General features: G+C 37.5%; 1 protein-coding gene across 1 annotated transcript; it reads left to right on the top strand.

The window, feature by feature from the left end:
* Positions 1-999: 999 nt before the first annotated feature.
* Positions 1000-17129, top strand: LOC113136227 (uncharacterized). The gene is made up of 21 exons (XM_026316847.1): positions 1000-1075; positions 1845-2325; positions 2579-2622; positions 2795-3077; positions 3171-3214; positions 3864-4149; positions 4808-4855; positions 7427-7461; positions 8483-8768; positions 8885-8928; positions 9480-9747; positions 10067-10110; positions 11129-11417; positions 11887-11930; positions 12044-12117; positions 12381-12595; positions 12706-12956; positions 13090-13218; positions 13854-13983; positions 14165-14194; positions 16724-17129. The coding sequence occupies exons 2-21, from the start codon at positions 2055-2057 to the stop codon at positions 16981-16983; spliced, it is 3075 nt and encodes a 1024-aa protein (XP_026172632.1). The 5' UTR covers positions 1000-1075; positions 1845-2054; the 3' UTR covers positions 16984-17129.
* The last annotated feature ends 1129 nt before the right edge of the window (positions 17130-18258 follow it).

The raw sequence follows: 18258 nt of genomic DNA, 5'->3' as shown, positions 1-18258 counted from the left end.
TTTAGAGGAAAAGGAGCTAAAAGGTCAAGGCAGTTCAAAAGACACTTGAGTTTCTTCAGCAGAGCTGCCACAGATATTTACACTACAACATGAGCAGGACAAATATGTCTTCAACAACAAAGTTTACTGCAATGCACAGTTAGAAGTCATGAAGACATTAGTTACTGTATATGCAGTGTATTGTTTTATTGTCCTTCTGTAGCACCATGGTTCTGGTTTAACATTGATTCACTTCACTATCCACTGTATTTAAATGTTTGAAATAACAAATAAAAGCTACTGAACCAAACAACTGATGTTTTCCAAAATACAGCACATGCCTTAAAACACTGATGGACCGGGCTCTAGTGCTTTGAGCCTGTTTCCCTCTGGCCTGTTTCTTCTTGGCTGCTCTGAGCCCAGATGTGGCATTTGAATTTTTGATGAAAAATATTGTTGTCATAAGTTCATTTTACACAAATAATTTATTCAACAAAATTAATTAATAAATAATTCATTCATGCCTCAAGGGCCAATTTGATTTGTAGCATTAATAGTAACTTGATTAGTCACACAGCCTACAGTGTAACTGTTTCCCCGTTTTACAGCCTATACAAGGCTTATTTCATGACTTTTATTTAGGAAGAAAAGCCAAATCAGCCTGATCCAAAAGATTTTGGGGTTCTGCTGTACAATACAATATTATAAGTCATTTAAATCAGAATTTTTAGCCAAAACATAAATCAGAGGCATTTGCCACAAACATATTTTGAGGTTCTAGCCTGGAAACTTCTTACTGTGAGGTGGCAGAACTAACCACTGTTCTGCTGTGCTGGCCACTCTTTACTGAACCTTTTTGAAGGGTCTAGTAAGTTGCAGAATGCAGTCATATGAGCACTCCTCACAACCCACCGCCCCACTACTTGTAAAACAAAACAGTTTTAGATTTTAGATTCAAATAAACATAATGTTTAGAGTTTGCTTTGTCCTTTTTGGGCTACTGTAGAAACATGGCAGCAAAACATGGCCGCCACTGTGAAAGGAGACCCACTCCTTGTAAGGCTGTTGATGTGTGCTAAATAAAGTAAATCAAAAGGTAAATCAGATTCTTTTATCTTTTTTATGACTGACGTTTTTTCATTCCTGCTCTTTTATTTATGGTTTGATTTATACTGAGCCACTTTTCGATGTGTATGTGTAATAAGTGTTTGACTTTATTTTAGACGTGTATATATATTTATTGTTTGATGTTCAGACTGTCATTAACCTGCTGATGCACTTAATAGCTTTGTTCATGAATTGGGCTACACAGTCATTATTTGTCGGTAACTTATTATGTGAAGCGTTTTATTTGATTTTATATGAATTTCTAAATATTATCGCTCAGTGTGAGCCAGGCTGTAATCTTGGCACGGAAAAGCATCCACAGCGCTGAATCAGTTGATTTCTCAGTATTTACTGATCTTCCGGTTAATAAACGAAAGACTCGTGTTTTCAAAGCGGTGGTAACTTATAGTGTTTGTCTGGTTATTCTTAACTTTCACCTTTGTAACGTCAAAGTACTTTGGAGCTGTAATCGTGTAAAACCCGAGAACTTTCATTAACTTTGCTGACGTTTGTGTGTCTGAGACTAAAAGCTTAAAGCTAACGTCAAACTGGAGAGATACACCGTAGGTAAATGAGGACATTATCAGGACAATGAGAATGAAATCAAAAATATTACGTTCCCCAGTATTCTCAAAATATTTTGTTCCAGTTGGCCGATGGGAGGATATGATGGTTATTATGTTGCGTTAACTTACTGTGTTCAGTTAAATGGAAACTGTAAATAATCTGATTCTAAATCTTATTTCCCCATTTTCCAGATCATTGAACCATTGAAGAGGAGTTTGAAAGGTTTATGTCTCAACTCAAAATTGTCCATTTTTTCCCTAATTTTTTATACCGCGTGTGCATTGCTGGTTCTGGTCACTAAGAAGATGTTTTCACATTCCTCTGCTGTCTCTTTATCTGAGGTTCAAACATGCACAGGCAAATCAAATTTCTGACATAAATCTGAAACAGAGTCATTGTCGATGACAATGACGGCTAAGGAGCTGCTTGAAGAAACTCTGAAAGAGTTGAGTTCAGAGGAGCTTGATGAATTCAAGTCCCATATTAGCCTGGAAAAAGATTTCTGTTTCATCCCGATCCACCAATGGAGAAAGATGAACATTCAGGACATGGTGGAGCTGATGGTGGAGATGAAACAACAACAAAGTGTCAAGCTAACCAAACGTGTTTTATGGAAGATTAGCAGGATTGATCTGTTGCTAAGATTGTTAGACATCAGCTCAGAAATCAAAGGTAAAGCAAAGGAGACAAAAATGTTTGAAAAACATAAAACTACTACTAATACATCAGTTCATGCATATTTCCGTGACAAATACTTAACCAGTGTTCATTATTGGTGGGAAATCTTTAGGCTGCTCTTTTATTATAATCTCACTGCAAAGAAGCTTTCTATGTCACTTAGGAATAACATCTTTAATATACGTGTTTATAAAGTCTGATGTTAGATTGATAACTAATGAGTCTTTTCTCTTTCTTTTATGCCCAGAGAAACATTTTGTGGATAAACAGGGGCCTTCATGGAGCCAAAGAGTGAGTAATGTCACATCTCTGACTCTGTTCATTCTTCACCTTGATCCTTTTGAAGGATGATACAAGCAATATACAGAGATATGTAAATAACTAATGAACTAAAGTGAACACTAATTATTCCAGGTGAGAAATTTCACTTTTGCCCCATAATTATTTTCTTATAATTTTCCAGGTAGATCAGATGGTGTTTGTCATAGAGCTGCTTTTGGAAACAATAGGAGATTTGAGTGATAAGGAGCTTGAGAAGTTCCAGCAGCTCAGTCATTTTCATAAACCCTCATTCAACTACACATGGAGTCTGCCACTGACAGAAGAAATAGACCTGCACGACACAGTGTTTTTAATGGTGAAGACTTATGGCCAAGAGTCTGTGAGGAAGACAAAGCACATTTTAGGAAGGATGAAGAGAACTGATCTGACTCAGAGACTGTCAGACATCACATCAGAGCCCAAAAGTAAGTTAATCAAGACATTTTATTGTAGTTTCAGTTTGAAGAAATCTTCATGTAAGTCATTTTATTTCCTTTATTTTCTTTCTTTCCCCTCAGAAAAACTCTCTGTGGATGAACACCTGTCTGCACTGTTTCACAAAGTGAGCACAGCTTTTATTTAATGAGATGCAGGTTTAGAATCATGTTAGTGATGATCAGTAGTGTTGGTTTAGAGTGGATGTTTTCCACAGAGTAGAGGTTTACATTGGTGTTTAAAGTTTGTGAACCCTTTAGAATTTAAATGTAACCTAACATGTAATCAGATTTTCACAGTCATCAGATAGAGAACCTAATAAAACAAATGAAATAAAAATAGAAAATTTGTCTTTTATTTATTGAAGAAAATAATCCAAAAACACATCTGTGTGTCATGAATTTATGAACCTTTGTTGTCAGTTTGTGACCCAGATGTGCAGCAATGACTGCAACACTAAGAACATAACTGCAACATCCTGGATCAGATGCAGCAAAACAGGCCCAAACCAAGATGCTACCACCACCATGTTTAATGGATGTGATAACGTTCTTGTGCTGGAATGCAGCGTTTTTCTTTATGCAAACAGAATGCTTCTCATTTAAGACAAAAAGCTTAATTTTGGGTTCTCTCTATCAATGTGTAGGACTTCTTAGGAAATCTGATGATGTTTCAGGTCACATTAACGCAAAATTAAAAAATCCTTAAGGGATCACTAACTTCCATTCTTTTCAAAGTGACCAAATGAACAATAAACATATATTTGAATTTTCCAGGTGGCAACAATGGCGTCTGTTAGAGAGCTGCTTCTGGAAACACTGAGTGATTTGAGACAGCAGGAGTTCAAGAAATTTAAGTGGTTCCTGCAGTTCCCTTGCTTCCACAAGGGCTTAACTCAAATCCCGTGGAGACAGCTGGAGTGGGCAGAGAGGGAAGAAACAGTGGATCTGATGGTGGAGATGTTTGGTCAACTGTCTGTGGAGGTGACTATGGAGGTTTTCATGCACATGAACAGGACTGATCTGGCTCAGAGGCTGTCAGAGACCAGCTCAGAGCTGAAGGGTGAGAAACCTGTCACATTGGTCTATAATAGTAAAAAATACAAAATCTTTAACTGTGCAGCAAAATATTAAAACCAGAGCAACAACACCACACAGCCCTACCATGGCAGCAGAAATAACAAAGAGCTGAATGTACAAAACCTTCACATAGTTAAAACTGTCATCTGAAACATAAGGGAAAGTTTCCCACACTGTTAAATAACTATTTTGGATGATGGAGCCAAATCAGTTTACTTACACATACAACATTAAAACACAGATTAAATTAAAAGTGAATGTTTTGGATTCTGATTTTTAAATCAACAAAGTTTTGAGGGGATGATGAATCTGTTTACATTTGTTGTTGGCAATTTTTTGTTAAAAACATTCCATAAATCTGTTGAACTGTCTTTTTGTACAGCTTTGTTTTGATGTACACCACACTCCACTATGGAGATAGAGTTAATCTGTTGAATGCAGGGTACTGCAATGCTTTCTTATTGATGCCCTCAGTGTTTTCTGTAACTATGGTTTCTCCGTACTTTTAGTCTTCAAGTCTGAAATTTAAATATTCAAAATGTTATACCATCAAGACTGTGTATTACACTTAGAACATGCACAAATAGTTTATACACAGTGTATTTATTATAAAATTAAAATTTTAATTACATGTGTTGCAGGTGCAGAATCATCAACTGAAACATTTCTTGGAATTACCAAAGAGAAAGGTAATTCACTTAAATTCAGTTCAATTCAGTTTTATTTGTTTAGGGAAGGGAAAGGAGCGGAGGGTTAGGGTAGGGTAGGGTAAAGGAGCTCAGTGCACCAATGGAAAGTCCTCAGGCAGTCTAGGCCTATAGCAGCATAACTAAGAGATCGTTCAGGGTTACCCAAACCAACCCTAACTATAAGCTTTATCAAAAAGGAAGGTTTTAAGTGGAGCCTTAAAGAGTGTCTGCCAAATACAATAGCTTCTGTTTTCTCTGAGTTTAAAAGTAGAAAGTTACTGGTCATCCAGGCCTGTGTGTCCTTTAGACACGCCTGAAGTCTGGCTAACTGGTTTGTGTTATCAGGTTTCATAGATAGATAAAGCTTAGTGTCATCTGCATAGCAATGGTAATTAGAGTGCTTCCTAATAACATCGCCTAAGGGAAGCATGTATAAGGTGAACAGAATCACTCCTAGCACAGAAGCTTGTGGAACTCCGTAACTAACTTTTGTGCGTGTGAAAGGTTCATCATGGACATGAATAAATTGGAATCTGTCTGCTAAATAATATTGGAAACATTTTAACACTGTTCCTTTGATTCCAATCACATGCCCCAGTCTCTGTAATAAGATGCTGTGGTCAATGGTGTCAAATGCTGCACTAAGGTCTAGCAGGACAAGTATAGAAACAAGTCCATTATCTGAGGCTAAGAGAAGATTGTTGGTGACTTTTAACTGTGCTGTTTCTGTATTATGATGTGTTCTAAATCCTGATTGAAAATCTTCAAATAGTTCATTTCTGTGTAAATGGTTGCATAGCTGCTTAGCAACAGCTTTGTCAAGGGTTTTAGAAATAAATGGTAGGTTGGATACTGGTCTATAATTAGCCAAGACTCCTGGATCAAGACTAGGCTTGATGAGTAAGGGTTTGATTACTGCAGTTTTAAAAGCCTGTGGTCCGTAGCCTGATACTAAAGATAAATTAACCAAGTCTAATAAAAATGAGCCAACTAATGGAAGGGTGTCTTTAAGCAGTCTAGTTGGGATGGGGTCTAAGAGACACGTTGATGATTTAGATGAAGCAATTGCTGACGTGAATTCAGAGAGATCTATGGGAGAGAAGCAGTCTAAACATAACTGAGGTCTTACAGATGATTCAAGAGCTACTGTAGTAGAAAATTCATTTATGGCAGCTATAGGAAGCAATTTTATCTCTAATAGTTGTGATTTTATTTGAAAAGAAACTCATAAAGTCATCACTGCTGAGAGCTAAGGGAACACTGGGCTCAACAGAGCTGTGACTTTGTGTCAGCCTGGCTACAGTGCTGGGATTGTTCTTATTTTCCTCTGTTAGTGATGAATAGTATGCAGTTCTGGCTTTATGAAGAGCTTTTTTATATGCTATTAGACTGTTTTTCCAGGCTAGATAAAACTCTTCTAAATTTGTGTCACTTCCTTTCATGATGCTGCTTGAAGGTACGAATATGTAAACCGTACCATGGGGCTAATCTTCTATGATTCACTACCTTCTTTTTCAGAGGGGCCACAGTATCAAGAGTTTTAAGCAGTGAGGTTACAGCACTATCAACAACATGATCAACTTGGTAGGGAGTAGGATTGAGGCAGCTGCCCTCCACTGTGTTGGCACATGGCATAGATGTAAATAAAGATGGAATCATTTTCTTAAATTTATTAACAGCATTGTCACATAAACATCTACTGTAGTGGAATTTTCTTCCGAATGCTTCATGATTATTTTCAACATTTTTCACCTATTTTAATGGAAAAGTGCTTATTCAAACATGTTCAGATGCCATCAGATGAATCACAGCAGTGCATGGGTGCCCTGTGAAAGGGGCTTAATAGTGACAGTATGTGTAAAGTGACATGTTCATTTGCTAAAGTGGATAATTAATATTTATGATGTTACTAAGGCAACAACTGTTTTAATAATCGATTAATTGGCTGATTATATTTTCCTTTTTTTTTTTTTATTAATTGGGTTTTTACAAAAGAATATAGAGAAGTCTATTTTCAACCTCTTATTGTGAAAATATAAACCGTGAGGAATGAGTTTGCTACACATAATGAATAAAAAAAGGAACCTTCATTTATGTGTGATGACATTTGAACGGATTTTAAGTTTTATTATATTAAAAGGGCAAACAAAAGTAAACAAACGAACAAACGGCAAGCTGCAAGGTGTGCAGGATAACATAAAAGACACTGGATCTACCACATTTAATTTTATGAGGCACTTCAAAATGCACCTGGACAGGTCAGTCAGTCAACACTTGGTTTAGCTCAACATCGGCTATCTAATGTTAGCTTATTAGTAGCTTTGTAGAGCCTTGCAGTTGGCATAGCATGCAAGAAGCGTTGTTCATTGCAACCATGAGACATAAGACGTGACTTGGACTTGTGACACTTGACTTGGACTTCCAAAAAATGACTTGTGACCATCTCTGTGTTTTTGAGAATTTCACACTTAAATCAAAACTCAGTGGCACATTATCCTTAATGAAGCAACATGAGAAAGCTGATGTCTGATGTAAAATCACTGATGGTTTTTATATCTGCTTTCTCACCAGAGACAGAAGAACATCACTCTGTGCTGACCCAGAAAGTGAGTCATATCACATCTCAATCGATTGGCTGAGGTGCAAAAAATGAATTGCCAACTACTTTGATGATTAGTAATCGCATAATTCATTTTTTTTAAAAATGCTAAAACATTATCTAGCTAGAGCTTCCCAGATGTGATTATTTTGTGCATTTCTTTGTTTTGTATAATTTTAAAATGAATAAGATTGGGCTTTAGCTGTTGGTCATAAGAAGGTTTGTTCAGCCAATCAGAAGTAGTAAGGGCAGAGATAGGAGTTGCAAAACAAGCAGGCAGTGTTCCTTGATTACCAGGGTTAAGAACTACTGCTGCAAACCTAATTTGAAGGCCACTTAGGCTTGAAACCTTTTTTGGTTTTCATGTGTGTCCTACACAATTTGTTGTCTTGTGAAAATGTACTCATGAGTCCAGAGTTAAGGATAACACTTGAAAAATATTTTATTAAAGGTGAACAGGCAATTCCAGACACTGCCACCTATTGCAAAAACAAATGCATTCACTTCTATTCCAACACAGTATGATAACAAATCCGAACACCTACTTAGCATGATACACTCTACAGCTACTACTGTGAGAACTGAAATACCATGATTTAATGTAACAAGAAATTAAACAATGTACCAAATCTAGTTGAGTTACCAAATGGCTCTTTTTGGACATGAAGAAATTGTGTTGCGTATTTTGAATGACTCCCTGTCAATTTATAGATCAAACAATGAATCTCTTAAATGAGAAAATAACTGGCAGATTCATTTTAAAAATTATAATTGCAGTGTTGCATTAATCAGTTCAGCTTTCATTTGATATATGTAGGTTTAAAATTAAATAATAACTATATTTGATCAGTTGGACAAATATTAAGTGTATCATTGCCCTGTGTGTGGTTTATGTAATTTTACAATATACACATTTCTAAAACACATTCATTGATGAGATTTGAATGTAAAAATTTGCAGTTGTCATAATTAGAAATTTCACTTTTATTGCATGTATATTATATTATATATTCCTTTGAATTGACCAGGTAGAAACAATGGTGTCTGTTATTGAGCTGCTCTTGGAGACACTGGCTGGTTTGAGAGATGAGGAGCTTAAGGAGTTCATGATGTTCCTGCGTCATATTCATCATCAAAAACCTAATTCTGACATCTTGTGGAGGCTACTGACGATGTCAGATGTCCAGGACACAGTGTTTTTATTGGTTCAGACTTACGACCAACAGTCTGTGGAGAAGACCAAGGAGATTTTAGAGAAAATGAAGAGACGTGATCTGTTGGAGAAGCTGTCACTCAGCAGCTCAGGACCCAAAAGTAAGACTGTAAAGAAAAAAACATCTTAGACATCTTAGAGTTTATAAACTTTTTTCATATAGAGGAAAGGTACGTATGAATAACAGTGATTTGTCCTATGTCACTTTCCTCATCAGAGAAACTCTCTAAAGCTGAACAGAGCTCTGCACTGATCCAGATAGTGAGTCACATCAAGTCTGTTTGACTTTATACAACACAGCTTTCATTCCACAGATGCAGGTTAAAACATGTCTTTAAAAATGATGTTCATCCTGTACATTTTAAATAATGACACAAACATGCCCAGACAAAGCTGAAGCTGCATTTAAGTGGATCGAACTCTTAGTATCATGATATTGTTACAACTGATATGAGAAAATTTCATCATGTACATTTGTCCTGACTTTTGAAGTTTGAAAAGTTCATCCAACAAAAAATAACTTTAGTCTTAAATCATTTTGCAAACCATTACATAAGATATAAAACAGAAATTATAAAAGTAGTTTTGAGTCACATGATTCAGTTTGAGTCATTTCAGTGTTTGGCAGCTCTATATGTGAAAACAGTTGCAGGTAGTAAAATAAAATGAAAAACAAATGTGACCAGTTTAAAAGACTTAAAGGGTAGAAGAAAACACAAATAATTGTACTCATGTCTGCATGAACATTGATGATACACATTTGTAATTGTCCTGCTGTATTAAATACATGTGTTGTTGACTGCGTGTTCCAGGTGGCTAAAATGGCTGCTGTCAAACAGCTGCTTTTGGAAACCCTGAATAATTTGAGTTATAGTGAGCTCATGAAATTCAAGGAGTGGACTGCCTCCCAGTGGCTTCCTCCAGACATCACATGGATATTGACTCACACAAATGACAGGGAAGAAATAGTGGATGTTATAATGCAGATATTCGGTCAGCAATCTATGGAAGTGACCAGGAAGGTTCTCATGGACATGGATTTGGTGGAGAGGTTGTCAAAGACCAGTTTATCCCTCGAAGGTAAAACTAAGAAGACACAAAATATCACAAAATACATTTTATATTTCATAATAAAAAGTAATCTACTAAATATTAAATCAAGGGGACACACAAGTCATTAGTGAAATAATAAAGTCAGCTTCTGTCAATAAAACCAGGTTTTTGAAGTTTAATTCATTTGGAGGTGTTCCAGGGCTTTTGTAATGGACCACGTTAAACTGTCAGTCATGTTTGCTTTTGTTTATTTTTTTTAATTTGCATGTTATCAATGTTGATTATACTTGGATGTTTGATTAGAATATAATCATCTGTGTTTATTTTAAATTTCCTTTCTACTTAGAACAACACTCTGTGGGGGAACCTGGACCTCCACCTATGGACAGAGTGAGTTTGAATTTACACAACACAGCTTTTCTTCAGTAGATGCAGATTGGAAACTGGATAAAAACACAAACCATTTATCCATTACAGTTATCTGTTTACAAGTTTATCCCAGCTCTAGATAAACACGTCTGATTTTTATATGTTAAAACCAACAGTCAAGTACAGATAAAAAGCTTTTGTTAAAGTATAATAATTTATTGTAATAATTCATTGTATCAATAATAATCTGAGTTGTGACAAGGTAATTATATTGTAAGTCTATATTAGGTCTCAAGTCAAATTTGACAAATCAAGTCCTAATGTTTATGTTTAAAGGCCTAAATCTCATGTGCTGTTCACCAAATTAATGTCATTTTCCAGTTTTTGACAGAGTAACAGTTACAATAAATGAAAAAAACATTTTTTTTCCATCCATCCATTATTTACTGCTTATCCTGGGTCACTGTGGGCTGGAGACAGTCCCAGCTGACCTTGGGCAACAAGTGTGGTACACCCTGGACAGATCAGCAGCTTGTCACATGACTGACACATAGAGATGAACGTTCACCTATTTACAGTCATTAATTAGCCTAACCCCAACCTGAATGTCTTAGGACTGTGGGAGGAAGCTGGAGTAGAGAAGACCCACACAGACATGGGGACAACATGTAGACTCCACACAGAAAGGCCAGAGGGTCTAGATAGTGCTAACATCTGTGCTGCCATGCATTTTTAAATTATTGCCATTAAGCTATGGTTTTTCAAGCAGGTTTAAAGACAGTGACACTGAGTAAGACTGAGACAGAGGCTTTGTAATGTCTATGTTTTCCTGACTACAGTTATTGGTCCTCAATAGTTGGAACATAAAGAGTAGAAATCTGCTTATCTGAATGTTTAGTATGTTTCCCTCCTGCCTATGCAGTGATTGGCTGCTGTCTGGTTGGCTCAGTTTTTTATAACATAGATTTTGATGTTTGTGCACAAAGAGGATATTGAGTCATGTCAAGTCAAAGGGGTTTACTGGTGTCTTTTTTTGCAGGTAGCATCATGGGATTCTGTTAAACAGACTCTTTTGCAAACACTGAGATATTTGAATCACAAAAATCTAATGAAATTCCAGTGGTTGCTCCAGTTCATGTACTTCCAGAGGGGCCTCCCACAAATTCCATGGTACCAACTGGAGTGGATAAACACAGCAGAACTACTTGTGAATCGCATAGTGAAGAGACATGGTCAACAGTCTGTAGAAGTGACCAGGGAGATTTTTAAGGACATGAATAGAACTGACCTGGAGGAAAAGCTGTTACAGACCAGCTCAGAAGGTGAAGGTAGGACAAAGGACAAATCTCATGAATGTCTATTACATATATTTTACAATTCACAGTAAAAATGAAACAATTGAGTAAAACATAAAAACAGTAAAGTAGCAGTAAATATGAAAACAAAGCAACATCATTTATTACATGAATGATCTGGTTTCTCTGGTCATGTAAATACTTGTAAATGCATCATATAAAGCATAACTGCACCACTAGTGCTTGTTATTTCAGATTACAGCAACTTGTTTACTGTAATTTATACCCAGTGATAGTGCAAAACAAATAGTCATGTGACTGTTGTATTTTAATATGGAATTTTTGCTTTCACAAGGAAATGTTATTTGTCACTAATCTGTACTTTGTAGATTACAAAAGCACTGACTTTGCTCAACAGTTTGTTCTGCTTAGCTTATATTGACATCATTTTATACATCACTATAACATCATTTAAAAATGTTTTTAAATATCTTTTAACAAGGGCCTTCAAGAAGCTTGGAGCTTGTCAGTTGTGGAAGCACCATGGTAATCCCTTTGATTTATGCATTTGTTCAGTTTATTTGTCATTGTTTTGTTAATTTATGTTGTTGCAAAAAGGCACATTTCCAGTTGTTTACAAAAATAATTGTCCTCTGCAGCAGGACTGCAGTGACTGGACTAAACTTGAACCTGAAGTGAACAAGGCAGATGCAGATGAGACGCCAACGTACAGGTAAAAATTACATCCTAACTACTGCAGCACAGTAAACTGAAACTATGGAAAAGGTAAGCTTGGGTTTTTTTTTTTGTTTTTTTACAAAATGCAAACTAGAAAACTTTTGTGTACTGTCACTGATGCAATATGACAATTGTTATGTCACTACTACTTTTTGCATCCAATACAATAAAGGCATAAACACTCAAAATATATATTTTATGCATCTTTTACATTATTTATGTTCATGTACACAACCTTGTGTTCTTCCCATGACTTAGCCTCCAGTCTGGAGCAGGAAACTTTGAATGCAGTGTCTCTGGATTACGCTGGGTCTGTAAGAATCAGGTCGGCTTTAAGTACCAGTTTTACTCTTGGGAGGAACATGTGGAGCGGATGGAAAGCATACAGTACATGCCTGCAGGTCCCCTCATAGACATCAGAGTCATTGCTGGGAAGTTTGATGAAGTGTACCTGCCACACTGGATCTTCATAGGTAACTGGGCATGTATAAAGAAGTAATTATAAAAATAATGTCAGTACTTTATAATGTGTGTATAAGACCTTTTTGTCTTTATTAATAAAGAGTGTTTGTACTTTGTACAGATGACAACCCAACCGTGTTGGACAAGTTTGCAGTCCTACACATAGATGACTGTGGAGATGTTGTGGAAAAAGTGTCTGAGGTCACATCATCCCATGTCAAATTACCTGAACCCATTTTCTCTCTAAGAGGCGTCCTGCTGAAACTGGGTTTACTGCAGAAAATAAAATGCAGAGTGTTAATATATAAGACGACCAAAGCTTTCCTGACCCTCCATGCTTATCAGATCCCAAGTGATCCTGGCCTAGAACAGGTCATTACTGTAAATATCTTACTATCACCAATACCAGTCATTAAAAGATAAATACATAAACAATGTTGGTTACTGTAACATGTAACACAAGTATGTGTTGATTAGATTTTTTGTTTGGTTTTTTTTTTTACAGGCAATAGAAAAGAGGGAAGTGTCTGATGGAAGCAAAGCAATACGAAAGCCACATCCAGCGAGGTTCCTGCAAATGCATCAATGTTCTATCCTAACAGCAGATTTAGATGGTGCAGAAATATGTCCTGAAGTATGTTTCAAACTGCTTTCTATGAAGTAAACTGCTCAGTCTCATATACAAGTCTTAGATGAATCTAATACACAGTAGTTAAAGGCATCAGACGTTCCTAAAACAGGAACAGGCCCCTTGCCCTCATTCCACAATATAATTTTATGTTATTTGTATCAGTCTTTGTGGAAAGTTGAAAAATATGAGTATTTTTCCAAACATGTAGCTTCATTTTCTCTCTGTGGTTTAATGTAAAATTGTTGTCAAAACCTAGCCTGAAAAAATAATCACAAATAGTAGCAGTAATACTTGCCAAAAAATTTATTTGAATTACAGATTGAGAATAAGCAGTTTTTTAAAATGATGTATTTCAAGATGAAAACAATACAAATTATTTTAAGCAGCATTTTATATCCATCCATTTTTCATTACCCAGTTTTTTTGGGGAAAAGCATTTTAGTGTTTTCCCCCTGCTTTGTATTGAATTAATGCCTGTGAATAGTGTTGGCTCTTGGTATCTTCAGCCAGTGAAATAAGACGTTTATGATGTTTATTTAACAGGCAGAAGAAAATGCATTAAAATACACCTGCAGTCATGACTGTTGTAGGTTCAATGTGATTATCATCCTGCACTTTGCCTTATTTTTCTTTCACAGGATTTAGAGCTCAGATATGAAAACAGTTCTCCAAATTACTTTGAAATATTTGTTGAAAAACCAGACAGAGACTTCACCCTCAGGCTTAAACAAAACTCTGAACCAGTGTGGACCTGTGTGATTCGACAAGGTCAGTTTTAAGTAACATTAGAAGAATTTTACTGTGCTGCCCATGTACCACTTTAATTAATTTATTAATATATTCAGTTTACTGAGTTTAATACTGATTAATAAAAACAATGTCTGCTGTTGGATATAGGCAGTGAATCAGTGAATCACCAATATTTTCTTTGCTTTTGCATTTATTTCAGGTGATTACCAAAGAACTGGTCATATTCAAGGTAAGACATTTTAAATGATTTATATTAAGATAAATATTATTTTGTATTTCAGAGATTGAAACTTTCCCAATGTTAAAACTTATCATAAACAAAAGTCTGCACTGAAATGAAGGCAACTCTTTAATTTCAAGATGGAGGTTTGTGTTATTTTCGTGTTCAATTAGTATTACTGTATTTATATTTACAGGAACATTAATATTTTCCAAGAATGCACTGGGAAATTACAGCACCATACTGTGAAAAACTAAAACAATACAAACTGTTGAGAATACAGTAATAATACTGTGAAAACAACAGAAATGTTTCCATGAGTCACAGTCTAACTATAAATCTTCTAATTTAGTACATGGTTGATATTAATAAAAGGCCAAACTTGACCAAGTGAAACCATCACCACTGTGTGGTGTTTAGAAGCTGTTTGACACTTAAAGTTTGACACTTATCCCAGAGTTAGGAGGGAATACAGATACCATTCTCACATCCCTGCATTAAGAATGAAGCTACAGTCAGAGATGGTTGACTTAGCTTTGCATAAAGACTGGAAACAGCAGTTTTAATCCTCATTAATTTTGTTTAATCAGTATGAAAAACAGAAAGTTTGGCCTCCCATCTCTTTCAGTCTTTCCGCTACACTCTAACTCACCTAACTTTGTATTTGCTGTACAGCCAAGAAGTCAGTATCAGTCCTTGCATGACAATAAATGTATTTCTGAAAATGTTGTGATAAAACTAGAACATAAGCTTTAAATGACATTTGGAGATTGTGTCTTTCCAGAGCTGTGGAAGGTGGATCTGATTCTTTCAAATTTTAGCTTTTTTAAAATTTTATAACCATAACACTTATATACACACTAATACGCTGCATGAGTCATGCTTGTTTTCATTTTGTCCGTTAGCTACTTTAACAGTAAATAGAAGTTACATAGCTTTTGCAATGAAACCTCTTCAAATTAAATGTTTCAAGTTGCTATAACTGAATTGCTTTTTGGAGTCTCCCGGGGGGGTGCTGAAAGGTGCTCCTACCAGGGACTCCATAATTCTGTTGGAGGACTTGAACGTTCACGTGGGCAGCGACAGTGAAACCTGGAGGGGCGTGATTGGGAGGAACGGCCTCCCCGATACGAACCCGAGTGGTGTTCTGTTGCTGGACTTCTGTGCTTCTGTCACAGTTTGTCCATAACGAACACCATGTTCAAGCATAAGGGTGTCCATCAGTGCACATGGCACCAGGACACCCTAGGCTGGAGGTCAATGATCGACTTTGTAGTCGTGTCATCTGACCTTCGGCCGTATGTCTTGGACACTCGAGTGAAGAGAGGGGCAGAGCTGTCAACTGATCACCACCTGGTGGTGAGTTGGATCCGCTGGCGGAGGAGGAAGCGGACAGACTTGGCAGGCCCAAACGTACTGTGAGGGTCTGTTGGGAATGTTTGGCCGAACCCACTGTCAGAGAGGTCTTTAACTCACACCTCCGAGAGAGCTTCTACCAGATCCCGGGGGAGGCTGGGGACATTGAGTCCGAATGGACCATGTTTTCCACCTCCATTGTCGACACGGCGGCTAGGAGCTGTGGCCATAAGGTTTCGGGTGCCTGTTGTGGCGGCAAGCCCCGAACCCGGTGCTTCCCGAACAAAACCCTGGATGTTGTTGGGCTGTCATGGCTGACACGCCTGTGCAACATCGTGTGGCGTTTGGGGACAGTACTCCTGGATTGGCAAACCAGGGTGGTGGTTCCTCTTTTTAAGAAGGGGGACCGGAGGGTGTGTTCCAACTACAGAAGGATCACACTCCTCAGCCTCCCGGGGAAGGTCTATGCCAGGGTGCTGGAGGATCTGGCCAGTGGAGGAGTTTAAGTATCTCGGGGTCTTGTTCACGAGTGAGGGAAGGACGGAACGCGAGATTGACAGACGGATCGGGGCATCGGCAGCAGTAATGCGGTCGGTGTACCGGTCCGTTGTGGTGAAGAAGGAGCTGAGCCGTAAGGCGAAGCTCTCGATTTACCGGTCAATCTACGTTCCTACTCTCACCTATGGTCATGTGCTCTGGGTCATGACCGAAAGAACAAGATCGCGGCTGAAATGAGCTTCCTCCGCAGGGTGGCCGGGTGCTCCTTAGAGATAGGGTGAGGAGCTCGGTCACCCGGGAGGAGCTCGGAGTAGAGCTGCTGCTCCTCCACATTGAGAGGAGTCAGTTGAGGTGGCTCGGGCATCTGTTTCGGATGCCTCCTGGGTGCCTCCCTGGGGAGGTGTTCCGGGCATGTCCCACCGGGAGGAGGCACCGGGGAAGACCCAGGACACGCTGGAGGGACTATGTCTCACGGCTGGCCTGGGAATGCCTCGGTGTCCCCCCGGAAGAGCTGGAGGAAGTGTCCAGGGAGAAGGAAGTCTGGGTATCCCTGATTCGGCTACTGCCCTCGCGACCCGGCCCCGGATAAGCAGAAGAAGATGGATGGATGGATGGAAGTTGCTATAACTTCATGTTCTCAAAATCTCTAAATCAGATCCATCATTTTCTCTCCTCTTTCCTCAGGCAAGCACTTTGTGGACAGGCACAAAGTTGAGCTTATTAGGAGAGTGAGCAACATTGGACCCATTTTGGATGATCTCCTAGACGAAGACGTCATCCAACAAGAAGTTTATGAGCAAATCAGAGCTCTGCCTACAACTCAGGACAAGATTAGAGAGCTCTACTCTGGTCCCTTGAAAGCTAGTGAAGCCTGCAAAGACATCTTCTATGAAAGTCTTCAGATTCATGAGAAATTTCTCATTGATGACCTGAAAGACAAGTAAACATTATGGTGCCTTCTAACAACAGATAACTATTGTTGATATTATGGGATTCTCTTACTTTGTGGCTTTTTTCAGAGTTTAAATGTTTAATCAGGACTTTTCACCTTAATGAGACAATTTTATTAGAATTTGTTTAACCAGTGAGATTTTCTGTTTTGCCTTCCTGTCAGACTATAGTTATGGCTCAGTAGGTCCCTATTCACGTACTGGGATCTACTGGAAGGTTCAGTAGGTAATAATAATTTCATAGATCTTAATTGTTGTCTTTATAAGGTACATCTTTGTGTTTGAACATGGCAACTACTTGGTTATGATCAGGCATTAAAACACTGGTTAGGTTTAGGAAAAGGTTGTACTTTGTACTTTAGGTGCATATAAATTGATTGTAACAATGTCCTCAACTACATTTCAATTATTCAATAGCATGACAACAGGGAAATTGCCTGGTTTAACAATGAGATTCAAACAAAGATGATCATGTACAAAATGAGTTAACAAGCTCTTTTTAACTAATTTTTTTTTTTTTTACTTAATTGATTTAGCTAAAGTAAAATGGATTTGATAGCATATCATTTTATAAAGCATATCTTTTAATCAAGGTTTTACTGTGGAATAAGAATTTACTATTGGAGTGTTATTGAAATGTTTTTTCTATTTTTAAATATTAAATAAAACTTTTTCATCACTGGTGGTTGTTTGCCTGAGAGGTTATTTTGCAGCCTGTTGGTGTTCTGTTTTGAGTTGCAGATCCATGCAGGGCTCGTTGTCTATGCCTTGAAATGGAAAACTCATCCCTCCATCCTTTTCACCAGACGTTCTGGTAAGACATTTTAAGTGACACTGCTTTTTGTAACAACCTGAATTTGTTGAAAACAAGGAAGTGACAGTTTTATTAATCACAGGTAACAAAGGCATCAAGCAGCAGGATGGTGCTTATTAAAATCCCAGGGCTTATTTAATTACTGTAGTTTTATATTGTGCTGTGTTATAAAATTGTGCAGTGAAATGCGCATTGATCTGATGAGTAAGAGGCTGGTGATCTGACTGTAAAATGAACTCTACCTCAGATGAAAAGACCCTCCAGGAACATTCTCCAATAGTTCACATTTTGTTCTTTTTTTGCACCTTTAAAAAGTTGTTGTTGGTTCTAAGGATGTTCCATGAAGATTACTTTTTAAACCTTTGCAGAACCTTCAAGGAACATCTCTTGAAAGGTCCATCAAGGTTATTCTGATGGTCTTTTACAGAGCCATCAATCCATCTATTGTCTACTGC

Source organism: Mastacembelus armatus, chromosome 16, assembly GCF_900324485.2.
Source record: "Mastacembelus armatus chromosome 16, fMasArm1.2, whole genome shotgun sequence".
Lineage (NCBI taxonomy): Eukaryota > Metazoa > Chordata > Actinopteri > Synbranchiformes > Mastacembelidae > Mastacembelus > Mastacembelus armatus.
This window is presented reverse-complemented; position numbering and strand designations above follow the sequence as displayed.